Source organism: Lampetra fluviatilis, chromosome 21, assembly GCF_964198595.1.
Source record: "Lampetra fluviatilis chromosome 21, kcLamFluv1.1, whole genome shotgun sequence".
In the NCBI taxonomy this organism is placed as follows: domain Eukaryota; kingdom Metazoa; phylum Chordata; class Hyperoartia; order Petromyzontiformes; family Petromyzontidae; genus Lampetra; species Lampetra fluviatilis.
In genome coordinates this window covers 11,558,805-11,582,704 of record NC_136295.1, presented here as the reverse complement: position 1 = coordinate 11,582,704, position 23,900 = coordinate 11,558,805, and the positions used below count along the sequence as shown (strand labels likewise).

At 46.7% G+C, this 23,900-nt stretch overlaps 1 protein-coding gene across 1 annotated transcript; it reads left to right on the top strand.

Annotated features, from left to right (window-relative positions):
- The first annotated feature begins 2,616 nt into the window (after positions 1-2,616).
- On the top strand, positions 2,617-21,826 carry LOC144938237 (heme transporter hrg1-A-like). Its single transcript, XM_078866071.1, has 3 exons — positions 2,617-3,140; positions 15,641-15,808; positions 18,193-21,826. The coding sequence occupies exons 1-3, from the start codon at positions 3,005-3,007 to the stop codon at positions 18,327-18,329; spliced, it is 441 nt and encodes a 146-aa protein (XP_078722197.1). The 5' UTR covers positions 2,617-3,004; the 3' UTR covers positions 18,330-21,826.
- Positions 21,827-23,900: the final 2,074 nt, after the last annotated feature.

The window sequence follows — 23,900 nt, the reverse complement described above, 5'->3', positions numbered from 1 at the left end:
TTGATGTATCACTCGCTACTGATGCTAGCCGTTGTCGGAAATAAAACTCCGACGTCTGAGTTCAGAATGCAATGCACGAGCCACCCTATTACACGGCTCCACCACGTTTGCTTTCATGTTGTACTCTCGCCTTCATCAATTAATCTCTATTTTGTATATAGCTCTTATATATCTGCAAGTGTTGGTGGATCACGGAGGAATTCGTAAAATTCTCAAACCAGCGAGGCTGCTGCGGCGTGGTGGCCAGATGGCAGCACAGCAGCTGGGTTCATGAACCTGTTCTGTGCGGACCGTAGAAAGTCCACATTGACAAACACCATCGCGGTTTGATCACACGTGGAGCGCAACTCTCTCATCGTTTTCACAGATATCGGCCAAACATTCCTAAGTAGCAGGCACCTCCCAAAAATGCATCTTGAGACTCGGTGAGGCTTTCCCGATTAAGTAAATGACACGAACATATTAACATCCTGTTATAATGACGCTATTACATAAACACTACACATAAGGACAATGACCAATTGCCACCAAATCACCAGGAATGTGCCCGATTTGGTCAGATCTCAGATGCTAAGCAGAGTTGAGCCTGGGTAGTGTTTGGGTGGGTGACCACTGTTCTGAACACAAATAGTTTGTCATAGGTCTTTTACTGGACTCCGTGCTGGTCAGCAGGGGGAAGTAGTTCTGCAACATTGCTGTGCTGTACTTCTATGCTCCCCCAGCCGCAAACAACCCGCACTGACCATCGTGGTCAGGTATGATCTCATAATAAATCCTCGTCCAGCAGTGGATTGACACAATAGTTGTCCATGTTAAGTGATTTCAAATGAACGCCACGTACACGCCACTGTGCAGTGCGTGTTGATCTGTGCGTTAACAACGCAGGGGGGAAAATATTACAGATTTTAGCCCTGGGTTAGTGGTGGAAAATCCACGTTGACATGACGGGGCCGAGTCATTCCATAGTTCAACAAAGTGATAACTACTTTATCCACCCCGAAAGGCCTGATGGGCTTCGCAGGTAAACATCGCTCATCCAGATACCATATATATACCCCTAATGTGTTAGTTGATTTAAAATCATATAATCAATTTATACTACAAAATCGTAGACAACTTCACCGACCTCGACTGAAAATGTGGGACTTAAATAACATAACTGTTTTATTTCAAATGAACGTATTATGTAAGTAAAATAATGCATTTAAAATACAAATAAATAATATTTGTAAACCATAAAACATTGAAAATGAACCTTAAGATGGGCCAGGGGGCATTTAAACCAAAACAGCCCAGGCTGCCCACGTGGTCCCAAATCCCCTCGCTCATTGGTCAAGAGAATCGCACAGCTGAGAATTGTTTTTTTACCCTTTTATCTGCCAACAAAACTGACACCTTTTTTTTAACAAGGAGTCATGTTTAAAAAAAAAAGTTGTCAGTTTTGTTGCCAGATAGAAGGGTAAAAAACTAATTATCATATTTTTACTGGCAAATGAGGTTCCAATAGTGTAATCGCACAGCTGTTGACGATAACGCACTGAAGCCGCATGCTAATCGGCCGCCATATTTGTAAGGGAGCCCCTTGGGGAGTGCAAGAAAAACTGCGAACCGGTTTCCATATTCAAGTGTCTCATCAGCAGCGGTCAGGCTTCCATTCTGCTACTGCTGATGATGAGGCACTGAATGTCGAAACCGGTGGGGAGTTTTGCTGGCATTGACCCCCCAATGCCCAGTGGGGCTGATGGGATTTGTACAAAAATGTACGTTACATTTAACGTGGAGAAAGCTGTTGTATAATTATCTCTTGGTGTTATATTCTTCACAATTACGCTATTGATGACTGCGTTTCGTACATTTTATAATTTTACTTTTCGTGTAAATGCGTGGATTATTCAGTCATGAGTTTTGATTACTTAAATGTAACTTCACATGTCAATTAACAATTGGTAATCAGGAAAACAAAGTTTAAAAAGTAAATTCTCAGGAAGGCCCCAACTCTTATCATCCACTCCCTGGCATCTCTGTGTGCTATGAAGCAGGGTCATTGCCCGAAACGTCGCCTATTATAAACATTGAGTTTTTGTAACTTTTCAGAGCACGCGGTTTTTATTGACCAATGTGTTGAGTTTGTTCATAAATTCATGTCTTAAGCGTATCAGCTTACATGGCTTTCCACACTTAAAAGTATCCGGCAGAATATATGTTTACGCGATTCAAACCTCTGCACTTGTTTTGACCTTGTGGGTCTCATCAGCATTTTGTTGTTGTTGTGATCATGATTACTTGGTGGGCAATGTTGACATCCAGATCGTTTACACCAGACATTGGTGGTGGTGGGGGGCAGTTGGAGCTGCCCCCCACAATAATCAAGCGACGTTGGGGAGCGACGGTGGTGGTGGGTGGGGGGGTAGTGGTGGGGGGGGGTGGTGGGGCGGGGTGGTGGGGGGGGGGGCACGGTGGTGGGGGGGGGGGGCACGGTGGTGGGGGGGGGCACGGTGGTGGGGGGGGGGCACGGTGGTGGGGGGGGGCACGGTGGTGGGGGGGGGGGACGAGAGAGTTGAGAGCCCCACGTAAGATGGCGCTCTGCCGACTCGCGCTCAGGCGCCAACGGTGAGTGGAAGGCGGTGGCGATCAGAGAGGCTGTTGGTGATCGAGGTTGGTGGTTGGTGGTGGTTGTAGTTGTTGGTGGCGGTTCCTGAGCAGCCCGGCGAACCCGAGTTCTCTTCCCGCTCACGGCCACGCCGACAACCGGTGACGAGTTCCTGGGGGCCTCCCCTCGCCTGAGGTCGCCTCGGCTCCTCAAACGAGTTGCCTCGGGGCCGCGGTAGTTGGTTAAAAACATCGCCACTGGGGGAGACAAAGGCGGCCGGGCGTGCGTGCGTGCTTGCTTGCTGGCCGTGCCGGCAGTCTGTCAAGGCTACACGGAGCAGGCAGGGAGGGAGGGAGCTGTGAGGGATTTTTGTCCTTTTGGCGGTGCTGGTGGTGACCGAGGAGGGAGGAGGCCATGGCGGTCGGGCGAACGGCGCTTCGGCTGCGCTTGGCGATGGCCGTGCTGGGATTCCTCTTCGGCGTCGCCGTCTTCTGCGTGTGGATCTTCGTGTACGAGCAGATCTGGACGGCCACGTTGGGCGGCCTCTCTGGTGAGAGACACGCGGGCGACGGCGGCGGGGACGAAGGGCCTGTGGGTAGAGAGAGGGCCAAGGGTCAGAGCCTGGATTCGTGCCCTGATGGACGTGGGGTGGTCGGCGGGGGATCTAGGCAAGGGGGGGTCCGGAGGGGATTACAGGTTTACAGGCAGTGGTTGTTACGTATTCTTGGTTCTTTCGGTAAAGTCACGTAGAAGGGAAATAATAAAATAATATAAAAGAATAAACATTCTCATGACGTTTCGACTGCAACACAAGCAATCATCATCAGGTGTGAAATCCACAGCAAGGAAATTGTGTTGCAGTCGAAACGTCGTGAGAATTTTTATTTTATATTTATTTTATTATTTCCCTTTTACGTGACTTTACCGAAAGAACCAAGAATATGAATCCCTGCAGTCACGAAAGCTTTAAATCAAAATTTGGTTGTAACGTGTTTGTGTTTGTTTGTGTTGTTGGTTGAACTTCTTTCGCACCGTACGTTAAACAACCGTGCTAATTGGAGGTGTGGGGTGGTCGGCCTGGGCACCCTCTCTCTGGGCAGTGCTGTGGTTTACTGACAGGGCTGTGGGCAAGGTGACATGTCTATGACGTGTGGGGATGGAGTGGTGGTTGTGTTGATCCATAATTAACTTCACCACCACGATGATCAGTGCCGGCTGGTAAAGGTGTGGGAGCCTAGAAGTGCAGTACAATGGATTTGCTGCACTGCTGCCCACCGCCTAGCCCAGAACTATTTTTTGTGTTTAGTTTGTTGCCTTTTCCCACACCTCTGTTTGGCTACGTACGGTGCGAAAGAAGTCCCACGTACTGTACGTACGTGGCGCGTTATGGTTGTGAAGGGCATTCAATTTGCATTCCTGCCAACCCCATACGGGTACCTCGTGTTCTTGTACAGGGAAATTGCATGTTCAGGTCCAGACGTTTCACAATACGGGTAAATTTTTGTATTTCTATTTCTCCCTCGTGATGGCACTTTGTGGGATGAACGTTGAGATTTATCGGGGCACGGGATGACCCAAAAGGTCTGAATTGGTTTGTAACAAGGTAGGGCACTGGTCAGGGGTTGACAGGTATGTGAGTGTTGTGAATCCACATATCAAGCAAGCAGCAGCATGCACGATCACAGACAGTAGTAGCATGCTAATTAGCATCATGGACACCAATTACCAAAATTAATATATGAAACAGTTTTTGTTTAGTAACATAATGTTTGTCTTTGTTTGTTTCTCCCTTATGATGGCATCTTGTAGGATGAACGTTGAGATGTTTTAGGGGCACGGGGTCACGAATAAGGTCTGAATTGGTAGGCACTGATAGGGGGTTGATGTGTATGCAGTTGTGCTCAGGGGATGATTGACAGGGAGGCGGCAAGGATCGTAAGATGTACAGCACAGACATGTTTGGAGGCTGCGCAGGGGAGGGATAGGGACATGATGATCAGGTCCGGGCAGCAAAGGACAGTGCAGGAAACAACAATAACAACAATAACAACAACAACAATAACAACAATAACAACAACAATAACAACAACAATAACAACAACAATAACAACAACAATAACAACAAGTGGTCGGCTGGACAGCCTCTCTGTGACCAGTGCTGCGATTTATTGCCAGATGTGGCAGGGTTCAGGGACAAGATTAGAATTAGGGCAGGAAAGATGACCTGTTCCCACTGTCATTTAATGTGAGGGATCGCGATGGCTGTGTTTACACAGCCGATTATAGAGACTTGCGGAGTCATACAAACAACCTTGATAATTAATCCACAACACCTCCGTTGTCCAGAGAGTCAAAGTTTGGTGACGATAAGAGGATGGAGTGATGGATCACTGTGTTTTTGTCCAGTCTCCATGTCAGGTCATGCCCTCTTAATAAACAAATGCTCTTTCCTGAAAGTAGATTTTGTTTGGCAGGTTTTTTTTTTGTGGGTGTGTATCTCGTTATAGTAAGTGGAGTGACAGGACATCTCTTAGTACAGAACATCAATAGTCACACGGTGATGGAGACATCAGTGTGTACAGTATACTTTTCAGACTTTTATCACACTGTTTTTCAAGTACGACCGCCACCCAACTGTTATGCAGTTGAGTTATGGACTCGGTTGAACGGGACAAGTCCTGAAATACAACAGATGACGAAAACAAAACAAATGTGACCATTTTTTGTCAATTCACATGCTCTTTATATAATTCTGAAATTATCTGGTGCATTCCTAAAAGTGGCGTTTTAAGGCATTAAACCCAGGTCTCACTTCAAAAGATTAAATGTCATGCCAATGGGCTCCCACCTGGTTACAGTTCCTTTATCTCTGCTACATCTGGTCAGCTGTGTTTGTGCGACCACGTTGAGTCATGTTGCCTTCACCAGATCCCTCCGTGTGAAACAATAGTTTTGTCAATAGACTCTCACTTGGTTATAAATAAGCAATTTGATTTATTGAGTGCCGGACAGAGAGGGCCCGCATGTGGAAATAGAAACCCAGCCCGCAGGCCTTCTCGATTGAGCTGCGTTACAGCTCGTTGAACAGGCCAGCTTGTCACCGAATTTGCAGACCCTAGGTTTTTTTAAATGTTTGTCCTGATGCTGTAAATTTATGAGCCAAGTGTATTTGGTGAAATTTGGCACATTGACACGGAACAACCAGGGTTTACTTTGTGTGATTGAAACAACAACAACAACTGCCATTCGCCACTAAGTGGCGGTGACGTCACCACGACGCTTGTGCCAGGCCATGTGCACCTTGAGACCACGTGAAGTGTCGAATGCCCGCTGGCAGGAGGTCACGGGGCAGACCCAGGTGCCACAGGTCGACTGACTGAGATGACCGAGATGACTGGCTGATGCACCGCCTGTGCCCCCTACTGTACCCGGCGCTCCGCTCGTTGTTGTGAGATAGAAACACGTACACACACACAGTCACTCGACTCCATCCAATGTGGTGTTTAATTTTAAAATGGGAGTCTTCAAATCTCTTAAAACACGAAATTCCAATGCTGATGTCACAGACATCCTGACCACAATTGTCCAATTTCGGGATTGATTGTCACGGATGACTTCCGAGCTGCGTATACTTGACCTTGTGCGAACGGTTAAATCATTCATGAGCTCTCATCAACTAAATAAGAAATTCCGGCCATTCCCAAATCACCAATGGATGTCAGTCATGGGCTTTTTACCACACTTCATGCTAGTCGGTGTGGGTTGGTGAAAAGGGGTTGCGGGGGGAGAGAATGGCATGATCCTATGACCCTGTTCCGATATCACTCACCACTGATGTGAGTCGTGGTCGGGAATCGAACTCTGGTCGCTGGTTTCTCAGCACAACGCCAACCCACTTGTACAGAGGAGATTTTTGGCCGGGTGGAACTGATGGAAAGGCAGAGTGAGCGCGTGAGGAAGACAGGGCTGTGCTTATAATCGGTAGCGGCTGCGTGGGAACGGAAGTTAAAGCCTCTTTTTGTCGTTTCATGAAGTGAGAGAAACCACAGCCATACTGTGGCGATACGAGGTGGAAACAGAAAGTGAAGAATGTCCTTTATGTATGACGAAAACCAGTTTCGACAACATCCTACATTATATTTCGATTTAAAGCTTTTGTAATAGATTATTATTTAATTATTTCCCTTCTACGTGACTTTACCGAAAGAACCAATAATATGTATCCTACATTATGTCCTGCGTTTCCACTATTCACTGTAATTGTATCGCATGTGTAATTGTTCCCGCTTGAATGTATTTCGGTGATGGTACTTAGGGGTAGGGTTGTGGCTGTACAGATACCGGGTGAGCCGAGTTTCATTCCCAGCCATGGCTAGCATCAGTGGTGAGCGATATCTTCACTTGTCCTGGCCTTAGACCACACCTTCAAGCTACAAACTGGCCAGCATGGTGAAAAACTTAATCGGCCAGTATTGCGTACATTGCATGGGGGGAGGCCTTCATCCAGCAGTGGATTGACTTCTGAATGAACCAAGACTGCAAAGAAAAAAATTAAATCATCAGTGGTTAACAGGTGTCACGTGGCACGCTATCCCACACGGCCAGTGTTGGGGTGCGGGGCGGTTGTAGGTTCCGACCACATTTAACAGGGGGCCCAATCGGTGCCCATATGTGCGGTGTCCACTTTCCCATGCATCCTGTGGGCGAGCAAGTTCCACGTCCTTTCCCTTTCGATTCTCCCCACCTGCCACTCAACGCCGAGGATGTTTGTCAGTCGCTGCCTCCTTTGCAGCCCACTAAAATATTTTGTCAAAAGTTGTTTTTGGCTGCGTTGTCGCTTGGACCTCTGCTTTCTGGCTTTCCCTGTGACTCGCTGGGGCTACTAGTTAGCAGTAGTAGCACCAGCTATCATTTGTCTATCACAAATGATCATTTGTCTATCACAAATGATAGCTCAACAAAGTGGCTTATCATGTGGAAATGTATAGCAGCCAAATACGTTAAACGCACGATTCTACATGTGGAGGGAAAAACTGGAAGACCCGGAGAAAAATCCACGCGACCACGGAGAGAGAGATACGCAAACTCCAAATATACAAGAGTCAGGGTCAGGATTGAACCCACGACCTCCTGTATACCAGGCGAGGTAGTTAACATATTGGGCTGCCCCTGGGGCTCGTTGGGTCCCGCGATTGGTTCGTCCCCAATGTGCTTGGCCTCGCTGTCTGGTCCTGGGCCATGCGCTGTGTCGCTCTCCCTCTCCTCTCCCGCGTGTCCCTGCCATCACCAGCCCCCCCCCTTCCCATTTCACCCTCTTCCACACGTTGCTCCCCACTTGCGTGAAGCCCATTGAGATGCGGTCGCATTGAGATGCGGTCGCATTGAGATGCGGTCGCATTGAGATGCGGTCGCATTGAGATGCGGTCGCATTGAGATGCGGTCGCATTGAGATGCGGTCGCATTGAGATGCGGTCGCATTGAGATGCGGTCGCATTGAGATGCGGTCGCATTGAGATGCGGTCGCATTGAGATGCGGTCGCATTGAGATGCTATTTAAATTGGAATTGTTGTCCTTATAATGTAAGAGCTTTACCCAGCAGTGGAAGCTGTGGTTACTCCACGGTGTACGTTTACAAGTAGTGCATTTGTCCCTTTAACACTAGGCCGTCACCTTGTCTTAAATAAAGGTCTTAAAAAAAAACTTATTTGAGGTGGCTGGTTTGCTTTGGTTGTCACAGAGCGCCGAGCTGACACCCTTAAGGTCCTGGATTGGAATCCAGGCAGCCGCTTGTAATTACACTTTTCAAGTATAGTCAACTGATGGTCTCAGCCCAGTTGCCAATGACTGCACAAAATGAACCATCATATACGTCTTTTTGGTTCTACGCAACATTTGGCTCAATTCTTTCTCTGAGGATTAAAAATATCGGTTCGACTGTCGCACAGTGAACATCGCCCCTAGTGGCAGGGCAGGTGAGAGAGCGCTGAATGTTCATGATGAAAAGCAACAATATTAGTATGACGGAAGAGGAAAGCTTTCAATCATTGCATATGACAAATTAATCAGGAACACGGACATTGATGTAGAAAATAAAAAAAACCCCGATGAGTGCACAAAGTAGCATAAATGGATACGTGCTTGAAATGAAACCGAGATACAAAGAGGAACACGTGGATCGGGGAACAGATTAGACACAAATTAGAAACACATTGACGATTAAGGAAAGTAAGTGGGCTTGGGCAGGAGACAATGGTTCCAATTTCAAGTTTATTTTGTTTAATCGGTTGATAACTCGACGGACCGGTATAGTCTGTCGCGTTATCGATCACTGGGCCATGAGTCTACCAGTGGGGGGCGATTTATTGATATTTATGATTCCAATTGAATATTTTGTGGATCATTTGGTCAAATTAGGACCCTTACGCAGGCAAGCAATGGCCTACTCTTGCGAATGACATCAGGGTCTTTAACGTCTTTCACATCAGGGGGTCTTCCACTGTGAAGCAGTAGTGTTACTCTGGTTACTACACGACCGCAGTAATAACCAGGGCGGCCGCTGGATTCGAACTGCGAACCTCTCCAGCAAGCGCCAAACGCCCTTCCACTGGGGCCACGTCACCCATTGATTAGGCCGCGAGTATAAAGGATAATCGCGCATGGACGAGGCTGGTGACGGAATGGCAGTTGATGAGATAATTTTCACGCGCAGAAGTGAGATGGATCGTGGCACCGTGACAGACGGCGATGGGCGTGGGGAGCCCTTCATCCAGCAGCGGATAGACAGTGAGCTGATGATGAAGCTGATTGTTTTAGAACTTGGTATTCAGAAGTTCAAGCATCGGGCATGACCGAACACGCCTCTGCTAAGTTAAATGCGAGCTCCGGTTCTCACTTTTAGCCCAGCAACAGATTACACCGACGCGTTTGTCTCGTTAGAGTTCGCGATAAGTGCACCGGTTAAAAATGAGCTGTCAAAATAAGGCTGACGTCACTCGTGACTCTAAACAATTTTTTTTTAGTTCCGCAACACATTTTCGGAAGCGTTCTGGCGTCCATGTTCACCTTCACGTGCCGCTTTATTAAGAAATAATTTACAGCAGCACGTGGTCAATCCATTGCTGGATGGAGGCCTCCCCAACAAAATATGACAAACATGGAAGATAATGGCGACCATTCCTTTGTGTTTGACATTAGTATCATTCATAATCAATTCATGTTCACCCCTTTGTCAATACACTTGGTTGGATGAAGGCCTTCACCAGTGCCTTTTTGGTTATGTTGTTCGACCATACTTCACCACGCCGGTCCTTACCTGTTGGTGAATGAAGGGAAGGAGGGGGGTGGGGGTTGAGACTTGGCACTGATGTTAGCCGTGGCTGAAAAGAAAACCTCAGCTCACCGGGTTTGAAGCGCAGTGCACCAATCACTGTGTCACAGCTTCACCCCCCACAAACAGCATACCGTTCCAGATGGCCTTGTTGCCATACGACCAAAACCTTGGTATTTTGCCCCCATTGTTTGCTGATGGAGACGTGATCGAATCTAGATTTGAAGTTTGGTTCTTTCGGTAAAGTCACGTAGGTGTAAAATAGAATAAATTAAATCACGACGTTTCGGGCGCAACACAAGCGTCCGTCATCACGTGGGACAACCACAGCAAGAAACAATTGCTGAAGTGGGCCCACTTTATTTTGTTTTATACCTACGTGACTTTACTGAAAGAACCAAAGAGTAGAGACGTGATATGTTTTTTTTGCCGAAACAAAACGCGAGGTCAAGGTGCAGCGCTTAAGTTGGTGGATTTTCATCTTGGTGCAACTTTGGAGTCTCAAGTCATAAGCGAGATGATTAACGATTTCCGATTCACCAATAGTAGCGTGGTGATAGTGACAACACTGCCCGATGGTTTACCTATTGGCTCGTACGATCGGTGTAACGGGCATTGGCCGTTTATACCCCAGCGCTTAAAGATGAGCTGCAAATTACCCAATAGGGATGGCTTGTAGCAACATGTGACCTACCACAAAAAAAAACTTGGGTAAACAAGCGTAATGTAAGTAATAAATAAAAAAGAACAAAAGTTCAGTTCTGTGTACTGTTCTATCAAAAACAAGGTCAGGGTGATTTCCTCCTCAAATGAGCATTGAAGCATTGGTGCCTATCTCCCGTTTACAGCCCTGCAAAGCAAGTGGTGGAAATTCCACATACCTATGGTGGGAGTGAGTCTATCCATAGGACAACCAACCACTGTTGACTATCCCACAAAGTAGTACTTATTAAACTATTTTAATTCTAGCAGGTAATGCCCTCTGAGCTATATAGCCCTTTTTCAGAAGAGCACCTGGCCACATAAGATAGCTCAACGAAGTGGCTTATCGTGTGGAAATTGACAGCAGCCAAATAATATAAAGGCACGTTTCTAAATGTGGAGGGGAAAACCGGAGGACCCCCTAGAAAAAAATCCACGTGACCACAGAGAGACAGACACGCAAACTACAAATGTACAGCAGGCGTCAAGGTCGGGATCGAACCCACGACCTCCTACATACCAGACGCGTTAACATCTTGCCACGGTGGCACCCAGAGGGATGCTGGGCGGAGTCAACTCCCAACCAGGATTTGACCCCGTGACCTCCAATTATGAGCTGATCGCTTTGTACAACCCGTTTGTTAATCCACTGCTGGCTGAATGCCCCTCCGCGCAGGCATTTAGGGTTACTTGACCATACTTCAGGCTGGCGGTGAAGTAGTCGCAAACTTGCAACTCGTATTTTGTAAAAGGACATTTCTTGTCGTCTTGGTTCTTTCAGTAAAGTCACGTAGAAGGGAAGTAATAAAATAATAAAAATAATAATATAATTCTCACGACGTTTCAGCCACAACGTAAGCAGCCGTCCTCAGGTGAAAACCAGGACGGCTGCTTGCGTTGTGGCCGAAACGTCGTGAGAATTATTTTAATGTTTTATTTTTATTATTTTATTACTTCCCTTCTACGTGACTTTACCGAAAGAACCAAGAAGATGAATCCCTGCAGTCACGAAAGCTTTAAATCGACACATTTCTTGTGTTGAAGTTCACGGCGACGTTCGGCACCAATGCCCGTCCTTGAAAGTCTCCTTTTGTTACACGCTTTTTTTTTAACTCGCTCTTCCTGTCGTTGTTGTATCCTCAAATCTTGTAACTCAATTTTAACCCACTTCCCAATGTGGTATCGACTGCAAACTTGGTATACGTATGTCATACTGATGACAATACTATATTATATAATAATAAAAAAATATTTTTAAACATTTTTTATATGTTATGTTTCGGCTTGGGTCTAATTGTCCACGCTCAACTGAGGTTGCCTGTAAATGACCACGGTCCCTTACGTTATGGCAAGCTTCGGGGCCACTTCCTGGAGTCGTAGAGTTCTGCCATTACTCGTACGGTACATTTCATTAAAGCGTGTTTAAAAAAAAGTTATTTTAAATATTACTTATTGTTTTCGGAGTTATAAACGCGATTACCGATTTGGTGAAGTCATGAGCAGGATGATGGTGACTATGGTTGGGCTTTGCAGAGTCTTGAGCTGGGCAAGTGAACCCAGAATTAGCATCAGAATATTTATTTATACTGCAGGAGGAATCTGATGAGCTATAAATCTCTTTTTCACAGATGTTCAGTAGGGGCACGGGGTCAGAACGTTGTAATAACAAACAATACAAAAACACGATAGGAGTGCATAGTATAGGAAAGGTAAACAAATCAAATTTTGATTTAAAGCTTTCGTGACTGCAGGGATTCATATTCTTGGTTCTTTCGGTAAAGTCACGTAGAAGGGAAATAATAAGAAACGTCGTGAGAATTTTTATTGTTTTATATTTATATTATTTTATTATTTCCCTTCTACGTGACTTTACCGAAAGAACCAAGAATATGTAAACAAAACACTTATACAAAATATTTTTAAAAACGTAACTTTTTTTTCACTGAGCTATGAACTTATTTTTCAGAAGCAACCTGGCCACATGTTAGCTCAACAAAGTGGCTGATCACGTGGAAATTTCTAGCAGCAACATAATCTAAATAGTAACCCAGTTCGAGCGCCAGAGGAACTACTCTCCCTCACCCTCTGCACCAAATTTAGTTCTTGACGGACCAGCAGCTCACAGAGTAGACCCTGGGGAAATGGATGGTGGGGTGGGAGGGAACTGAGATGATGGGGAGGGGGCGAGGGGGGGGCCTTTTGGGGAAGGGAGGTGTGGAGGCGGGGGCTTGTTGGCATGGAGACGTCGGTTTAAATGTTTTTCCGTCTTTTCCCCCCCACCCCCTTTCCAACCCCGAGTAAATCCTGCCCCGGTTCACTTTCAAAACATTCCGCTGTCCTACCGTAATTTCCCTGTGTGTGCGCGCGCGCCTCTGGCCCGACCGTGGCGTTTGTGAATGTGCTCACGTGCTGGTATGTGAGAGTGCGTGTGTGTGCGTGTGTGCGCGTGTGTGCACGTGTGTCTGGTGTGGGGAGCGGTAGTGTAGTGGTTAGAGCTCTTACGCTACGAACCCAGAGACCCGAATTCGATTCCCGCTCACGGCCAACACCCAGTGACGATTATCCGCACCGGTTCATGGCATCCCCTCGGTCGACTCAGCCTCAAATGAGTAACGTGGTGCAGTGTGTAAACATCTCCACTGGGGAGACATAGGCGACCGGGCGTGGTGCTGGCCACCCACGTCCTCGTGTGCCGTGCCGGCCTTCATAGGTTGCTCGCTAACAGCACTTGCCCCAACAGTCTAGTAAGGCTATACGGGGGATCTTTGTCTTTGTACGTGACTAGTGTGTGCATGGGTGGAGCCGTGGCCGCATGGTTTTCACGGACTGTTGAGGAAAGTGCTGCTTGCGAGCACTTCTTAAGGCTGGCATGCTGACATGTGGATGTGTGATGTGGCCCACTGTGTGGGCCACTAAGGAGATGTTATGCCTCGTGCGTGAGTGGGGAGCGGTTGCGCATTGGTTCGTGCGCTGTGCCACGAACCCAGCGACCTGTGTTCGACCTGCGTTCGATTTCCAGCCACGGCCTTTCCTAGGTCGGCTCAGCCTGAATTAAGTACCTGGTGCAATGGCCCAATCAGCAGCACTGGGGTGACATCGGTAAAGGTTGCCAGGAGTGGTGCTGGCCACCCAACCCCATTCGTGCACCACGCCGGCCTTCACAGGTGCTCGCTAACAGCACTTTACCCAATAGTCTGATTAAAAGGCGATACGGGGGAACTTTTTCTTTGGAGATGAAAATATCCTCGTAATGTGTATATATATGTGTGTAAGGTGTTTTAAAATTTAAAACAAACGAGTTGGCCGCAAATGTTAAGTGTCCACACTCTGGCTAACTGCCGCGGGCGGGCAGGCGCTAGCCGGTTGACCGGCGTGCCTCTGCTTGCTGTTGTGAGGTCACACACAAAGGTCCCCCGTGTAGCCTTAACAGACTGTAGGGGCAAGTGCTGTTAGCGAGCACCTATGAAGGCCGGAACGGCACATGAAGGGGTGGGTGGCCAGCACCACGCCCGACCGCCTTTGTCTCCCCAGTGGCGATGTTTACACATCGCACCAGGTACTCATTTGAGGCTGAGTCGACCTAGGGGAGGCCCAGGACCGGTTCAGATAATCGTCACTGGTGTTGGCCGTGAGCGGGAATCGAACCCGGGTCGCCAGGTTCATAGCGCAGCGCGCTAACCGCTACACTACCGCTCCCCACTGTTGTGAGGTCACATACACACACATATACACACAAAGACAAAGTTCCCCCGTGTAGCCTGCACGAGACTGTTGAGGACAAGTGCTGTTAGCAAGCACGTTTCAAAGCCAGCACGAGGTGGTGGTGTGGCCAGCACCACGCCTGGCAGCGCCCGCCTTTGTCTCCTCAGTTTCCGATGTTTGCACACTGCACAAAGTACTCATTTAAGGCCGAGTCGAACGAGGGGAGCTCCCAGGACCGGTTTGGATAATCGCCACTGATTATATATAATCAGCCATCGCCGGGAATTGAATTCAGATGTCTGGGTTCATAGTACAGTGCGCGAACCACTGTGCCACCATTCTCCACCCCACACACACCTCGCACCCACCCACCCTGCCTCACCGCAGTCCTCCGTGGATTTGCTGGCATGCAGGTGTATCAGTCTGCATCCCACGCCACCGTAAAAGGGTAAAGGTGCAGCCCTGCAATTGCTTGCTCATGCCACTGCTGCTGTAAGCTTCTCATATTAGATGGAGCTTTAGAAAGGGCCGCTCTCGAAGGTATTTGGCCTACTCTTCCACGTGGAAAGGGGTCTGAGTACTCGCACGTTTCCGCACCCTAAGCGATCTGCCTATCTGCTGGGCCGACAGACGTGGCGGGGGGTGGGGTGGCATTAAGAAACTTGGAACGTTGTTTCAACTGCAGCGGCCGTGATATGGAACTGGCGGCACCTGCGTTGCGGGTCTCATGTGGCAACGGTTACGCCATTGGCAGCGTCCTCCCTATTGGCAGACCGGCGGTGGCAAACACAGGCTTCCCAGTTGCTTCATGCCCACGCTCTTGGCCCCGTTGGCCTTGAGCAACAAGCGTTTGACGGACGCTGCCGATCAAGAGCTGGGCTATCCAAATATTTCAAGGAATTGATGACTGTTTATCGATTCGAGTACACGACGCATTGGGTGAGACAAACATAGTTGGGGAGAAAATAAAAAAACCTCGCGTTTGTTCTCACGTCTTCCGTTCGACGGAGGTGGGGGGTTGATGACATCGCCCGCATAGTCGGCCGCATCACGTTGGGCATGGATTAAATATCGGGGGTTTCGTGCCTTTGGAAGGCAGTATACCGGGGCAACCAACAGTTTTAAATGGGCTTGTGTAATAGAATGCGAAAAGGAGCCGATCTAAATTTTTTAGTCGATTGATTATCCCAGCTCTAGTTTGCACCACCTCCTCATTCGTGCGCCGTGCTAACCTTAATCGGTACTACCTGACGATCTGCCGCGACTTTCCACGCAATCTAAGCATGGTAATCGCTGCCTCTTGTTGTGTTTGTTGCAGGCGTGCTGGCGCTGTGGGTGTTCGTCACCCACGCCATGTACCTGCAGGACTACTGGCGCAGCTGGCTGCGGGGCCTCCGCTACTTCCTGGCGAGCGGAGTGCTGGCGTCGCTCATCGCACTGACGGGCAGCATCACGATGCTCGCCCTCGCCTGCCACAGACAAGAGAGTAAGGCTATGCCATTCGGTCCACACCACCTCACCGCCCTCTCCACACTGTTCCGTCTATACCACACGAGCCACATCGCATTCGGAGACCACTTTTTTTTTCAATAACTAAGAGATCTGGGGAAAACCCACCACGCATACCAGAGCGTTACGCTCAAAACTCCACACCGATAGATTTAATCCATGGACACATGAGGTGCACATTGCAAATGAGGCCGTACAAACAAGACAAATAATATCTTCATTCTCGAAGACGTGACAATTTGGCAAATGTTTGGTGGCGGAGGGTTGTGAGTTGGGTGGGATGTGAATCTTTACCAACTCTATACCACCAGCTTATGGACTGGACTCGCAAACTTCACAAAATGAGTTGGACCTGGGCTCCAAGATGTTGCTGTTCACGAGCATCTGGCAATCCAGCAGCGTTTATTTAACGCTGCTGATGGGATCCGGACGGTTTCAATCTGTCCAGAGTTTCCGTGCTTACACAAATACAGCTGGATTATAATTGATCTAGAAAGCCAACAGGTTGATGGACGGAAACATTATTCATGTTGACACACAGAACAGATATATGCTCATCTGTGCTCTTACCCATAATGCTGCACAGCAATGGATGAGTTTGTAATAATCTCTGCTCGTTTGATCATGTCTTTTGGAGTTAGTGTGGTTTTTTTGTTTTATTGATTCAAAGTAATTCACTGCCCCTTTTGCCAATCCACTGCTGAATAAAGCACACACTCATGGGGGCTGTTTGACCATACTTCACCAGGCAGGGCAATGCTGGTTGGTGATGGTGGGGTGCCCACGACTGGTTCAAACATCACTCACCACTCGTGTTAGCCATTGTCGGGAATTGAATAGAGATCACCAGATTCATAACGCAGTGCGGTAATTACTGCACCACCGCCACTACTCTCATGCACAAAGACAAAGATCCCCATGTATGTATGTTGAACTTCTTTCACTCCGTACGTAGCCAACCATGCTAATTCGAGGTGTCTAACCTTTAATAGACTGCTAGGCAAGTATTGTGAACATTTGAGGCTGAGTTTACCTGGAGGAGGACGAAGACCGATTCTAGAATATAATTCAGGTCACCTGGTACATAGCGCAGTACGCTAACCACTGTGCCTCCGCTCATCCTTGCTGTTTACACTATTTGGCTTTCGTTTGCACGTTGCTCGTCGGTGAAAACTAAATCGCGAAGCGCACTTGTGTTTTTATTGTTTAATTGAAAAGCCGACCACAATTAGCACCGTCCACGCAGTAGCTCACCGACAGGGCCCGTCGTGATATTTGTGGTAACACAGCTCATTAGCCATGAAACCCAAGCTGAGCCACATTGCCTATTCATAGCCTGTCGGCAGTGTCAGGCATTCCAATTCAAAGGGAAAATATTATTTATTTTTCAGTTCGTGAAGGGGATCTTTGGGAATTGCTGACTTTTTTTTTACATAATGTTTATGGATTTGTGTTTCTTTTAACAGCATGACATTTGATTTGTCGGTGTTGTGTGGCCACGGAGCGTACAGATTTTCATTCGGGGCCCCCTGGCAGAAAGCAAGCATTAACGTGGTCCCGTTTTAGCGCAGCCTCTAGATGGTATCAGATCACAGATCTACTTGTGAGGTCCATTCATTTACCTCTCATCCGCACTGGCTCCCGCGCCTTCTCACACGCTTCTGCTTTTGAAGAGTTGTCTGTCGCGTGACAAACGTAATCACTCTCCGATGTGTTCTCGGGTGATCCCGCCTGTTTTTCGTCATGATGTCTTGACGGTTCGCCCCACTTGTTTGGGAGTTTGTTTACAAGGGACCGAGTTGAGCGACTTATTATTTCTCAGAGGGCACATTTGTTGTATCGGAGCACGTTTGTTTGCATGCATGTTCACCATAAGTACGTGTGGTTAATGCAAACTTGATTCCTTTTTAAAATATTTATGTTTGGTGTTTGGAAATCTTAACACCTGTTTTATTGCCAGAATGGGTAAAACTTAATATTATTTTTAATACTTTGATACTGGCAAAAAGGTCCCATTTTTCAAATAATTTTCTCCTTAAATTTGAGCTGCTCAATGCAGTTCCTGAAGATGCTCCCATCCAGCACGCGGAGCGAAACGTCGGACATCATGCCCAACGACACGCGGTACCACCCGAGAACATAGCCACAAGTGCAACTTTACTTATGCAACTTCGTTTCCGGGTTCCTTCTTTTTGGCGTAGTCTTGAAAGGAGCAACACAGACTCCAACATGGTTGTTAGACGCAGAGGAAAACCTGTGCCGCGGTGCGCCGCCGATCATTTTGCGGTCGGCGTGTGTCTTGGCGCTCGCCACCCTGAGCTTGACCTTTTTTTCCCGCTCATCTCCCGTTTTTTCGCACAGCGATGAAAGACCCGCGGAGTCTGTACTGGAGCGCGCTGGCGAGCGCTCTGGCGCTGCTGTGGGCGCTGCTGCTTGCAGCCTTCTCCTTCGGCTACCGCCGGGAATTTGCCGAGTTCAGCCTGCTCATGGACTTTTGAGACGTGGAGTCTCACCGCCTGTCATCGCTCACGACACCTCCGCACCCATCCCCCTCCCCCCCCAAGCCACCCCTTGAAATACAACCTCGTGGTCAGAGCGCTGAGCTGGCGCTGCCGAGATGCTGGGTTCGAATACAGGTTTCACCCGCCTGTGATTATCCCAGGCTTCCAAGTATAGAGAGTTGATGATCTCAGCCCAGTCACTTATGACTGGCTTTTTTTTAAAGCAATGGCATCAAAATTTGGCTCTGCGCTTATTTTTGTGAAGTTTTAGCTCAGTCTGACTATGCGTGAGATGAACATTACTCTCATATGTAGAGCGGGTGGGAAAGCGTTGCCCTTCACCATGTGGACACGAGGTCACTTGAAGAGATCTCAAAGATTGTTCTGCGATATCCGCTTCTGTGAGCCGTTCTGTAACGTAGAGGGATGCACTGCTCTGCGAGCAATCCCATTGGATACGTAGGGTTATAACATGATGCTGATAGCACAATCGGCGTAAAACTGGGTGGGGGGGAAGGAAGGGGGCAGTGGGCTGTTAAAAAAATGGAAACAACGCCAAGGCCGCCTTCTCCACCCGGCTTCCCAGGGCGATGGGAGTGTCGGTTACTTTTGTGGGCAGTGAGCGTCGCTTGCCACCCAGTGGGGGTCGCGCGTCTCTGCAGTTGAACGCTCGCCAAGCAGAGCTTAGGTTTCGGCGGGGAGGGCTTGTACTTTTAAATATAAATGCTTGTGCGCAGGTTTTTTTACACGTATATATGGGTATGGGTCGGTTTGTAGCGGCAAAGGGTTGTCGGAGGAACCCATTTACAATATTTACAAAACATGCTTTGGAACAAAATAAGCGATATTTTGGTATGCAATTGGTATCCGCCCCCCCCCCGCTGCTAATGTACAATAGCTTTTCTGAAATGAAAGTAAATATGGTTGGCATATCAAGACATGGTCTATCCAAACGGCACAAATTAGTAACCCATTAATTAAATAGACGTAATAATTTTAATTATCGTGAAAAAGGGACCGTCGACCTTTGTGCAATTTTTATTGTGACCGCTATTTGTCTTTGTGCGAAGTGCAGCAGAGCCTGCTGCGCTCATTGGTTATTTATTTACCGTTATTGTGACATCTTTTTGCCGAGCGAGCTTTGTTCACTGCTGTAGAGATGGACGCGGGTCGGTTCAGATTCGCGCCGTAGAGACCGAAGATAACATTTTGTTTACTGGTCGTGGTGTCAAAGTCGCCACCCCACAGTCTGCGAGCGTACGGCTTTAGATGAGTACAAGTCCAGGCCGTTTTTCACTACGCTGCTGGATGAGGGCATCACCACACCGTGTCGGCAGTGAGGGTTATTTACCCATACTTCACCGTACTGGTTGGTGAATGTAGTGAGAGTCCAAAACAATGGATTTTTCTGCACTGCCGTCAACTGGCCACAGTGCACAATACTTGGTGGCCAATCATCTAAGCAATGCCCAGGCTCCTGCTTGGCTTCTGAGGCGCATTAAACCAGCTCATTGTCATCATGCAAACTGGGACAGCACTTAATTCTCATGTATGTAATTGGTAGGTTACATATCTGTACCAATATAACCAAACATGCATAGAATGTTTTGTATATAACTTTGTGTATTGTATGGTATGTGTACAGGAGGGCAGTTGGAATGTTTAGAAAACGAGGGATTGAAAACGAGGGATTGAATCTAGACCGGAAGGGTTTCAAGAGAGGTGTTATTTTAAGACACGTCTGTGTTCGCCATTCGAGCAACGTGGATGTTCTTCGAAACCATATTGCAAAAGTAAGAGTGTGGATTTAATAACTCGCGTTCAAAACGTGGTGACCAGCCCCTCCTGTCAATACTTGTGTTACTTTTTAGATTTTTGCGGCTGTGGTGTTATATTGCTCTCCGCTCTGTTTTCGAGGTTGTGCAGAATGATGTCCGACGTTTCGCTGTACTTGCTGCGAGCTTCTTCAGTTCCGAATATACAACCGGTTCAACCAGAGAGCTTATCGGAGAGCCATACTTACGTTACTTGTTTATTTTAAGTGTGCTCTATTACAGAAAAAAATATACTTTTGATAAAGGGATTGAAAACAAACGGGTGCAAACAATGAAACAACTCTTGGACATTGCACTGTTGTTTGTACGAGGAGACTGGCTAACCTGACTATGAGGTCACGACCTCGACACTTTGCCGAGCGTTGTGAATTGTGCTTCTCAAATGTAGCTGTTTCCATGTGGGCCAATGAACTAGCTCAGAACCGGTCTTCAAAACAGCAAGGAGATTATCGAGTGCTCCTTGGTTCCGGCGTCTTTCCTGCTACAAGCACCAGTGGGCACGACACGTTTTATCGGTTACAATCGCGCGCGATACTTGCAATCATCTGTGCACCTGTGAGAATACATTATGAACGATATATGTGAATCACATGCTCTGTTACATTGAGGCTTGTGGAGCGAGCGAGACTGACAGAAACAAGACTAGACCGGTTGTAATATTGACCCGAATTAATCGATTTGTCGAGGTGTGGGGGGGGGGGATAAATTGTCACATCCATATAAGCCACATAGGTTAAATTCCAGGTCACGACATCGTCAATTCACATCTGAACCTGATTTGGGCTTTCCGTTTTAGGTTATCGGGTCAAATAAAGTTGTATTTTTATTAAATAAAGAGGTAGCTCATCGTTTAAAAAAAATTAACCCTCAACCATTGCTGGATATTCCACCATGGGGGACAGTTTCATTTGGGCAAAAGAGACTGCAAAAATTTGACAAAAGAGGGATCGATTCTTGAATCAAAACGTGACCTTGAAGCGTAACAATTAATCAAATCGCGAGATGGTCGTATTGTTACATTACCTCGTGGTTAACATCAAAACCTCTCCCCTCATCCCTATGGTAGCTTGCGTGGTGGTGATTTAATCATTAAGGACTGACTGGACATCCAAGGTGCTAAGGAGCTCACAAGAGGATGAACACGTGCAATTTACTAAAAGGGATGACATTGTGGATTATAACTCTGCTGTGGCCACGGCTCATGATGGCCAGGCCTTCGGGGACCTCGCTGGACTGCGTATGTTTTAAAGTGATGTGCACGTTTGTCGTTTTATTCTTTATTCATTTAGTGCTGAACTTGTTTTTATTGTCATGTGGGTTGATTTATTTTCGTGCAGTGTTGCGACACGTTTAATCACAGCCAAAGTGTTAACGTGTCATTTTAGCGGTCGCCAGTACGAAATATATTTTGGTTTAAGGGAGTCTGCCAGTAGCATCAGGTTTGGGTCAGTAACCTCAATATGAAATGGCTCCATGCGTTACACTAATGTACCCGTCTTTTATCTAACTATAACTGAGGGCTGTCTTGCGCGTCTTGGCAAATGCATGGGGCATCATCGGGGCCACCTGTGGATTTGTGCGTGTTGTCGGACATGCCTTTTGTATCGTTACATTTTTATGACTGGGGTGTCAACATTTTAATTAAAGCTTGCAATAAAAGCACGTTGGTGTTACAATTCTTCTTAATGCAGTACATGTGCACTTCAGTCCGCGAACAAAGTTATTGATGAACCGAAGGTTAATATTCCGAGTTAGGCGACGTGTCGAGCATTTGACAAGGTTTCTCCACGCACTTCTCTGGGCATATTCGGGATGTGGCGAAAGCTTCTCCTTGTTGTGATGCCCACAGGAGAGCGTGGCAAAGGCTCTCAAGAATTTGCCCAACACGTGGCCTAACGCCGAAGACAATTGGGTTATGAGTGGCTGCTAGTTTTTTTTAGTCAACTGAGACTCCATAAAATGTAAAATGGCGTCAACAGATGTGAAATGGCGCCCCCATGTGGACTTGGCTGACTGACGCATGGTGAATGATAAATGTCGGACACTGAGCCCAGCACTTGCTTGGGCTCGTGGTTTAGAGACAAGCAAGTGATTTGGTGGTTTTTAGAAAGCCAGGTTTCCAATGACTGCACACTTAAAACCCCGACACATGGGTGGCTCAAGGCTCCGAGCTGGCTTCAGCCACTCGTGATTGGGTTCCCTCGTGCAGTGAATTGATGGGCTCAGCCTGGTCACCAATTATTTCTCAGAAATAAGTATGTTTTTTTGTAACTCGCTTAATTTGGAAGAAAAATCCAGCGCTGAGAAAAATGTAGACCGGGTGACGTATTCTTCCGTGAGAGTTTCAAATGGAAATTTCTTCATATCATCTGCCTATTGCAAACCAAGCCTTTCATAGTGAGTTACAGGGGCAACTACAGTCTACAATGGGAAGGCCATATTGAAATTGTGGTCTGCCTTTATTATAATTGGTGTACTGTACTATAATAAAAAAACGTTATATAATTGCTAATAGATACTCGCTAGTAAAATAAAAGTTTTCTTACCAGAGCGTTAAAAAAGAACGACCATATTGTATTTTGTTTATGCTTGAAGTGGGTTATAATTTACTAGATTTTGAGAAATGTAACCTGGTTTTAGTATCATGGTTTATAGACCAGTCTGTTGCAGTTTCCGTGCAAAGATCACATGAGCCCATTATTCCTGAAGGATTTGAAACTTTTAATGAAGCAAATTTGATTAATTAAGTTCCTTTAGATTTTCCTGGATACACATTGAATGCCGTCCCTGGTCTAATGATTACACTATGTAACACAATTTTTGTTCCTGGGTAGTAAATGTTATTTTGACTTAACTTTCGGGACTGCAGGAATTCATATTCTTTGGTTCTTTCGGTAAAGTCACGTAGATAGAAAAATAATAATATAAAAGAAAGTCAACAAAAAATAAACTGAGACTTTGAACGCCGCTACCAAGGTCAGGATAACGAGAACATGATGGGAGACTACATTTGGGGGCTGATTCGTGAAAGTGATTTACAGTATAATCGTAAATCTCGAAAAACTACTCGCTTCTAAATCTTTTGTAGTGATTTTTGTATTACTTTAGTATAAATACATGTTAATTTTTATTCATATGTTTATTTTCTGACTTTATGTGAACGAAAAGATACAAATTCGCCAGTTTTTTTTATTGAAAATAGGTAAATTTCAAAATATCACTGTCCTGGTCACAAAAGCAAAGTTTGTGGGGAATAATAGCCAATTTCTCTACTTTTGAGGCATAAGCAATTAGGAAATAACACTTACTACCCAGGAACAAAAAAAAATGTGTTACACTGTTATCACACGACTCGATATCCCGGTCAAAACAATGGGTTTGCATGTTGACCCCCCGGTGACCCACAGGGTGTGAGTGAGGTTCAGTGCGTATGAAAGTGTGAGGGAAGTTGAGTTTGTGTGTTCGTCACCATGTTTTGCATGGGTTTCCTCTGGTTTCCTCTCATAACTTTATTTAAAAAAACATTGCAAACACCCCCCCCCCACACACACAATATAACTCGTGCTACGTATTGACCAAAGCATCCCAATCCTGAAGATTTACCCGCAAATTTCTCGATTGCGGCTACACATTGCGACGATCATCGACTACATCGCAACCGTGAAAAATAAGTTTAAAGATTTGGTGAGGGGAATAACACATTCCTGCGGAGGGAGCTGGTAGGAACGTTGGG